Consider the following 9,243-nt stretch of genomic DNA (forward strand, 5'->3'; position numbering starts at 1 on the left):
GACAACCAGTAGGAGTGAAGAATCTGTCAGTGGCGCTCACACGTCACCGTCTCGAGTGCAGGCAAGACAGGACAGATTTCCTGAGCGATTTCACTGTTTTATATGATTTTACTGTAACCACATACATGGATATAAAAAATGACGCGTTAGAAAAGAAACCGTTGGCTGTCTAAGTGAGTTTGATTCATACATTGATGGTTCGAGTTGTTAATTACATGATGCAGTGAGCAGTTTAGCACCGGTTAATGATTTAATGCACGAGCACTTCTGTAGTTTATATAACAACACTCTTCAACAGCAGAATGGTACTTTTATTTCTTTTAAGTCTAATTCCTAGTCATAATAGAATGATATCTTAGTTTTACCGGCAATATACAGTTTGTGATTGCATTTTATATGTCCAGACGTGCAGTCTACCAATAACATTAGAGCTACAGCAGTAGGAACGCCCACAAGCATCTTCACAGCACGGAGTCTAGCGACATACAGCGAAAAAGTCGCTGGCAGTGTGAACGGGGTTTAATGCGTTAACTGCCCAACACTGATGCTAAGTATATGATTATGTACGAGGACCAATTATGCTTTGTGGCTGTCCTGTTGGATGTATGCTTAATCATTTTGTTAAACCTTGATAAAGTAGGTAACTGGTCTTTGGAGGGGAAAGCATAATAAAATGGCTCCTAAACTATAGAATAAGCATAATCTCTCATTATGAACTCCATTCAAATATTCAGTTTACCTGGTAAAGTTGCATGTAGAACAGAGGACACTTGGACGTAATGAGGTAAGATACAATAAGCTATTGAAGCATATCACGGCTGTGATCGTAAATCATTTGCATATATTGTGATGACAAAAAGACAATCAGTTTAGCATCTGTTGAGCTGGGGAAGGGAGGCCTGGGTAATCCACTGGAAGGATGTGTAGCTTTCAGAGCAATATGACTTTTCCATTATGTTCCCTATTCAAGCAAATCAGGAAGAGGTCTGGACATCCACATGCTTTGGCTGTTTTTACTAGAGCCGTGATCAGCGTGTAATCGGATGGGCCTGGAAAAGAACACTCAATAAATGTTGTCTTCTGGTTGCGATCTTCTTATATGATTAAGGATGTTCCATTATGCTGCGCTGTGGATTGTTGTATTCCAGGAGGTAGGCGTGATTAGATGTGTTGTAATCCGGACAGTCTAAACAGTGCTCGTATATTTTTTCCACTAAGCTTCATATTTCTTTGAAAAAGCACCACAGTTTTTTTTCCTCCTGTGCTGTTCTTGCTCTACTGTCCCCCATCCCCACCCCCCCACAGTCGCTGTTCTTGCCTGTCTTATGACTATAATCATTGTAGTAGAAGTAGTTGTTATTTAATTAGTTATTTAACTTTTTTATTTATATAGTTTTGAACTATATATCATATTCATAGAACCGGGTTTGGCTAATCCTGTGTCTCGCTCTGCCAGTTTGGATGGATCTGTCGATAACAGATCCGCAGCTCTGCCTGCTCAGCAGGGGGAGGATGGCAATGCCTAGCCATGTTGAGAATGTCAGTCTTTTGAAATTAGACAAATACCTCAATAATTATACATGTTGACAAATATTGTGATAGGCTGTAGCAAGATGTACTAGTTTAAATTACAGGAGAAGCAAATAATAAATAGTGCATCTCACAAGTCAGTTTTCTTTTTCTTTTGACAATGAAAATGTCTTTTTTTTTACAATTTCCAAAATCTTGCCTGAGGTTAAAAATGTTTCTTTCAAGCACTCAGTCAGGTGAGACTTTTCAGGAAAAGTACAGATTTTTGATCAAATATAATACCGTTTTTCATCTCTGCTATGTCTGCCAATACTCAAATTAATAGAAATTAGCTTTGTCTTAAAAATTTGTAATTGTAAAATAAAATTGCTTAATTTACAAAGGTTAAGAAGCATCATTACACAAACAAAACCAAAATAAAACCATAATTATAACTTTAACTGTATTATATAATGATGCTGCTTAGCTTTTTGGATGAGATTATTGTAGTTTAGAATTTTTTTTCTTATTCAATTTTTTTCATGTTTTTAATATATTGTAAAATTGTAAAGATTGTAATTGTAAGGATTTCAAGTTTTCTAATATACCACATATGTTATACAAAATAATTTGTGGATGTTTTGATTAGTTCTGGAGTTTCTGGAGTCTGTTTTTGGACTCATTTCATTCACTGTTATCCCTAAACCTTCTGTAGTAGGTTTGTACGTCTATTCCTAGATTTCTTTTTAAAGCTCTGAGCTGTGGCTGTTATTGCTAAAAGGGTGGAATAATTTTAAGTATGTGCGGTTTCTATGGGAAAGGCACTCGTCCAATGCTGTGTATATCAGACATTCATCAACAACTTTCTGTGTTCATTTAGCAGGAGCTGGTGTGCTGACAGCAGAGCATCCAGTTGAGAAGCTCAGTGTTGCGGTGACTGTTCCAGCCATGCAAGACACAAACCTGCAATCAGTCAAAGAACACAAACCTGCAAAGAAAAGTAGCTCCACTAGTTCACTGCCTCAGAAAGCAGGCGAGGAATCAGACAGTGATTTTGAGTCGGACCCACCCTCTCCCAAAAGCAGTGAAGACGAAGAGGCCGAAGAGGAGGAAGGTCTCAACAGCGAACGTGAAGACACCGAACCTGAGAACCTGGGTCAGAGGCCGTTACTCATGGACTCTGAGGAAGAGGAGGACAAACACAGCTCAGACTCAGATTGTGACTCTAGGAAAGCAAAACTTGGGTTGTCGAAGGAAAAGGCTGCGCTTTTTCCTCCTAGAACAGTGAAAGCTGAATCTGGACCCAGTGTGATCACTCCTCCCAATTCGCCAAGTGTAGCCATGCCTGTCGCGAGCATTGTGGATGTGTTTGGTGCTGTTCCTTTCGTTGGCAGTGGTCAGCCCAGAGTGTCACCAGAGAGCTCAGATATTTTTGCCCAAGCCCCTTTTAGGCAGGCTAGCCAGGAGAACGCTGCGGAAGAGACTGACATATTCATCAAAGCTCCTTTCAACAGAAACCTCTCCAGGTCCAGCAGGAGTGGTGATGGACCCAGCGGCCAGACGCCACCCGTTTCTCCTGACAGCGTGGATGTATTCGGATTCTCGCCTTTCCAACCTAGCCACGTAATGAACAGGGATTCTAGGAATCAGGAGGACATCTTTGGCCAAGCACCTTCCGACGAAGCAGACAGTCCCCAGCAACAGAGGCAGAAGCAGCGCAGTCTTCAGAAACTCTCCTCGCGGCAAAGGCGCACCAAGCAAGAGGCGAGTGGCGGGAATGGGAAGCGACACCACGTCACGCCCACTGGTGGCAGGAAGAGCAACAAACCCAGTTTCCGTACCCCCGAACGGGTGCGAAGGCACAAGAAAGTGGGCAGACGGGACTCGCAGAGCAGCAATGAGTTCCTCAGCACGTCTGACTCCAAAGAGAACATCAGTATTGCCCTGGGCGAGGTGATGGAAAAAGAAGCTGCGTTGCCTTCGGAGGAGGTCTTGTTGGATCCGTTTGGAGCCAAGCCTTTTCATCCACAAGATGGCAGTCGACACGGCCAGCACCAGAGCTTGGGAGACAACAAAAGTGAGATAAATTCGACCAACACTAGGCCGAGAACCAGTTCCTTACATGGCGTGTCTGACGAAAATAAGATAGATGACTTCGGAGCTGTACCTTTCACAGAACTGGTGGTTGAAAGCGGAGCTCCGCAAACCCCACAAAAGGATCTCGACCCTTTCGGAGCCGCACCTTTCCCCTCAAAGCAGTGAATGTCTTGTCTTCCGGCACACATGCAGAGATGATAGACACACACACACATACACCGCTACATTATGCAAAGCCCAAGCAGCCTTTTGAAATGTCTTTTAACGGACGGCAGCTTTGTTCTGTGATCTCTGTGTATGTGCAGCCCATTGGGACATAGGCCTTTAAACTAGATAACATTCAACTTTTGTAGTTTTTCAAGTATTTTAATACCTAACTGGACAGCTAAATCCTCTTTTCCTTTTGGTGACTTAAGCCTGTGGTTGATGGATGCTTTCAGATTTTGAAGCATATTCCTTAGCCTTTACGTGCTAGAAAGCCTTCTATGCTTCAATACAATAAGCGCTCTGCTCAGTAAAAAAAAAAAAAAAGTTAAAAAAGCACATTGGAGATGTGTGTGTAATCCTTCATTTTAATAGGATTAAGAGTAAAATACCAATATAGTACAGCATTTTGTAGTTTGTACTCCATTGCTGACCACTGAGTTGGTGCAACTCCTATCTACCAACATGAAACACCAAAAAGCCTTATCTGGGTATTCCCCACCCTGCTTAACAGTACCTCGAATGCACAATAGCTGTTTGTAGCCCGTTTGTGTCAATGGAATCATCTGAGTGTAGGCCTTCTCCATTTTAATGTCATTCGCATAGATTTTATGCATATTTTTATTTTTAAATGCATTCAATGTTTTAAAGCCTTATGTTTCAATGTCTACATACATGAAAAGGGACTTGATTTAATGTTCCCTTTAGTAAACCGACCACACAAGAGAAGTTAAACTTGCAGTTTATTAGACAATATTGTTATGACTCGCATAGAAATAATTCCCCAACCTGAACTAAACATCTTTGATGTTATCAATGATTAGGTGTTCCACTACGTCTGTATGTATTTACCAGTAACCTACAATCATGAACAATTGGCTCTTGTGGAAAGGGAAAAGAATTAACGAATGTGCTCAATACAATTTTGCGTATTTATGTATCAGTCCCTTGTTTGAAGCAAACATTTAAATTTTAGTCATGAAGGTTATCACAATTTAACTGATGAAAAGGCCATTTAGAAGATGCATTTACACTCTGCAGTTTACAATATCTGCAGTTTGAACATTCAAGACCAAAAAAATGCTTCTTTTTGTTTCAAACGTTGCAAGATGCGTTCCTTTTTTCTTATGTAGTACTACGCTCTAACAATGCAATAAAATGTTTTTTTTTTTTTTGGAGATCATTAGTCCTTGTTTTGTTTTGTCAGATATTGTCATTAAAAGAACTGTCATTAAAACTTCAGTTGAAAAGGACAAAGTGAATGTTTATTCATCTGTGCTGAAGAACGCATATCCCAACATATTACCAATATGTGGTAAAAAATTTAAATAGTGTTACTTAATGCAGCATCATGATTCAATAACAGCTCACAAAAATAACAGCACATCATCATACCATTAAGCACTAAAAATACACATTGTGCTGTTTAAAAAAATGCAGTTGTACAGCTGTACAGTTCACTGTTGTAAGGCAGAAAATGAACTGAAAACATGTAGCTCTAGTTCACATTACAGTCCTAACTTTGACTTGATAACTCAACTGAGACTACAACCTGATGAAATGCAATATACAGACTGGTGTGTTCATTGCATTAGTTGCATGGAAGGAATTTTAAATTGTCATTGTTGGTAACAAAGCAAAAACAAATGGTAAACAAGGAGTCATCTGTCTATATCAAAAGAAAAAATACTGATGTGTGTGTTTGCAACATGGCAATGCTGTGCAGCAACCCGCAAAATATAGTTTCCACTTGTTAAGACATTTGTTTATTTCACCAATCTCTGAACAATTCACTGAACAAGCCCTATCAATTCTCTTTGGTTTATTCGATGTTATAAATGAGACTATATGATTTAAGTCTCATTTAAACTATTATATAATGAACGTTTGAAAAAAAAAAAAACCATTAAAAATTCATGTTTGCACAAACCCAACATAAATCGAAATGTAAGCTTATGAATCATTGAATTTTAGGTGCAAATACAAAAAGAAAACACCAAAATAGTATTGAACAGACAGATAATAATATAATACTGAATGTTTAACTACTAGTATGTAACAGATTTATTGCCCACATAACCTGCATGTTACCCAACAAGTAGATTTCTATAAATGTAGAAATGCACGCAGACCCAGTGAAATGGTGCTCACCTTGATTTTTAAAAGTGCTTTTAAAAGCCTAACTGCTTACCTCATCAAGTGCCTTTAATTTATATTTAAACTGAAACATCAATTTACAAAATGTATAAAAGTTTCAAAATAGACAAAAAAACAAAACAAAATCCAATGTGTTTAAGCTTAAAGATAATTTAAAAAGCTATACAAGTCCTCAGTGGTGTCCCTCGATCTCATAACTCTAGGAATGAATAGGGTGGTCCGGGCAAGGGTGAGAGTGACGATAATTGGTTATGAAATGTGCAGACTGATGCCACCAGTAGAACATGAGCACCACCAATATGTGCCAGACCTGATGGCTGGAGCCCAAGTAGTTCAGCTGACCTAGAGATGACAAAAAGAGCATTAAAGCATTAATTAACTTGTCTGAGGTTGGTCCTCTCACACAGCAATGTGAGTCAATTTAATTAAGGCAGGTGTGTGTGGCCCTTGGTTTAGTCCATCACTCTAAAAAACTTCTCTCTTTGGACACAGTTTCAAATTTGACAAAAGTGACATGTAACCCTGCTTTCATCTCAGGATGCCACACTGAGCTCTCCAATTGTGAAATAAAGATGAAAGAGTAAGAAATATTGTATTTCCCAGTACCTGGGAAATAACGCTCTGGAACTTTGGACATGTAGAAGATGATAGCAGCTACAGCAAGTACATACATTATCAGCACTCTGGGAACAACTTCCTACCAAAAAAAAAACAAAAAACAATACCCTCAATAATACCAACATGAAACAATCAATCAATAAGTCACTCAATATACAGTATATATGCATAGTAGTTGTGGAAAAATGGGTAAAAATGTCTGGTAAATATACATTAAAAAAAAAACAGTAATAACAATAATAATAATAATGTTGTAACTTCTAATTATATATGTGTGTGTGTGTAAAATGTAATATATATATGTCTGGCAATACTCATTATTATTAATATGGTTGATGTTTCTTAAGAATATCTATTAAAAAATTTTGAGGATGCCTTTTACCTGGACTATGTCTGAGCTGAAACCCCCACTGAGCCAGATCCAATGAAAGGTGGGGATTAGGCCATATCCTGCCACAGCACAGAATATAACAGAGCGAAGCTTCTGCCACTTCTTGGTCAAGTAATGAGGGTGGATCTGGGCAAAGAACACTGCCAACATCATGGCCAGAACGGTTACCAGGTACACCTGCCGCCAGTACTGCAGACAGTTACACAAACCAGACGAAACTACATGAACCACAAACACATGGAAGTCCTCTTAATGTGCACAACATAGACACAAAAAATCACTTGTTCTGGAGGAGGAAAAAAAACTGGTGCAAGAAAAAGCAATGGAGAAAGCGGTCCCTCTTTCTCTTGGGGCACTTGGCTGATTGAGTAGTCATCCAAAAAGCAAAGCTAAACACTTGGCAGGGGGAGAGTGGAGATGGCTCACCCACGTGTGAATGTCATATGGTGGGGAACAGGAGTGACGGAGTGGGTCCATGAACACCGCCATCTGCTTTGGGCTGGAGCAGATTTCTGCCGCATTCTGGGGCACAATAAGCCAGCACTTCCAATATGTGGGGCGAACCATGTGGAGCAGCGTGGCCAAAAGCGCTGGTGCTCGGCAAACAGCAAGTGGGAGTAGAGGGGACGAGAGCAAGCAGCTTGCTCAGGATATCCAAGATCCAAGCTTTCAGAAAACTGCACCAGAATCTTGAAACAAAGAAGATTCCATGCCAAGTGGCACCTCGTCGTTTTTATACAGGCAGTACAAAGCCGCTCCACAGGGGGTCCATTGTGCAAACTAACAGGAAAGGAGGAATAAACTATCGTACAACATAATCAAAGATACTCTAGCACAGTGTTACAGTAATCTCATGGGAAATGTCAGGAACTTTCCTATTAAACGTTCATACTATTCCTCGCTTTTTAAGCGACAGTTCACCCAAAAATGAAATTCCTTTTTATTTACTCACCCATGTCATTTTAAACTTTCTTCTGTGAAACACAAAAGTAGGTATTTTGAAAAATGTTTATGTCCATACTAGGGCTGTGAATCTTTGGGTAGACAGCGAATCAATTCGATTCACGTTTCATAGGTTTTCGATTCAAGAACGATTTTTGCAAATTCAGAACGATTCAATTCGATTCGATTCACAATTAGATTCGATTAACGATTCGATTCTGCATTCTTTAAGTGCATTCACAGGATTATTTAAATGCTTCCCCTAAATGCTTAGTCAGGGGGCAAATTACACAGCAGCCTTTATGGCTACAGAACCACAGGTTAGAGAGAAAAAAACACTTTTGTCCATTGTTAGATGCTAGTTTAATGATGCTATGGCATGACATGGCATATGTAGAAATTTATGTAAGCCAAGATTTTAAAAAAGAGCTTTAAAAGTATTATGTATAGGCTTAACATTTTGTCACACCAGGGGCGTAGCCATCATTTCAGAAGTGACAGTTATTGTCAGATACAATAATTTTATGTATGTATGTATTATTATATATATTTTTTTTTACAAGGAATTCTTTTCTTATATCTTACTTTGAATTTGCTATAAGAAATCAAATACACTTCTGGACAATAATCAAATCATTTGTAATCTATATATTTTTTCCTAATGGCAATTTTATTATTGTTTTATATACTACAAACAATTATTTAAATTTTCTGCACAGAATAAGTTAGAAAATATACTTTATAGTTTCTGTACTGTAATAAATGATATGTCAATTAGCACTGCATCATTCATAAATGTTATTTATTTATTGTGTTTACTATCTTAACGTTTCATCAGTTCATTTTGCTTTTTATTCAGATTAGCTGCAGATATAGCCTGGCACGTCTTAAGTTCTATGAGCGCGAGATCACTTCTCTTTCAGTGCGAAAACTTTTTTTCATAAAATAAAATGTTTAACTTTTCCTCTCCATCGGCGAATGATGATTCTGAAAGAAAACGCGCCCGAAGTCTGTTTGCTATTAGCAACGAACGCTACTTTCATGCATCCGATTATCAGATAAACCTTCCGCTCTTATTTCAAGGTTGTTGTAAAGCTGTTGTTATTTTAACGGTTTCCTTCGTACATTCGGTTCAATGACATTGTTTAAACACATTTATCATTCAATGGAACTGTGCGTATGCTTTAGACACTTACATTTTTGCTCCGTCATGCAATAAATTAGGCTTAAGTGGGCTGCAGCCCATGGGCCCCGCCTTGTAGGGGGTCCCGCCTTTGCCCGTTTACATTTGTTTGATTTGTTCGTTATATGCCAGTAAGAATTCA

The 9,243-nt window shown here is 38.8% G+C and overlaps 2 protein-coding genes across 2 annotated transcripts in view; one reads left to right on the top strand and one right to left on the bottom strand.

The window, feature by feature from the left end:
* LOC107661221 (BMP-2-inducible protein kinase-like) overlaps positions 1–5,063 on the top strand; it is a 65,661-nt gene extending 60,598 nt beyond the window's left edge. The window contains 1 exon segment of the mRNA XM_016450720.1: positions 2,390–5,063. Within this exon segment, the coding sequence (XP_016306206.1) occupies positions 2,390–3,771 (1,382 nt within the window). The 3' untranslated portion in view covers positions 3,772–5,063.
* A 716-nt stretch (positions 5,064–5,779) lies between these two features.
* Positions 5,780–9,243, bottom strand: part of LOC107661222 (progestin and adipoQ receptor family member 3-like) — a 10,689-nt gene continuing 7,225 nt past the window's right edge. Inside the window, exons 6-7 of the mRNA XM_016450721.1 lie at positions 6,574–6,664; positions 5,780–6,309 (exon numbers count right to left, since the gene is read on the bottom strand). Coding sequence (XP_016306207.1) covers positions 6,167–6,309; positions 6,574–6,664 — 234 coding nt within the window. The 3' untranslated portion in view covers positions 5,780–6,166. The remainder of the gene's footprint in view (positions 6,310–6,573; positions 6,665–9,243) is intronic.

Source organism: Sinocyclocheilus anshuiensis, unplaced genomic scaffold (genome assembly GCF_001515605.1).
Source record: "Sinocyclocheilus anshuiensis isolate Anshui unplaced genomic scaffold, SAMN03320099.WGS_v1.1 scaffold1365, whole genome shotgun sequence".
NCBI lineage: Eukaryota > Metazoa > Chordata > Actinopteri > Cypriniformes > Cyprinidae > Sinocyclocheilus > Sinocyclocheilus anshuiensis.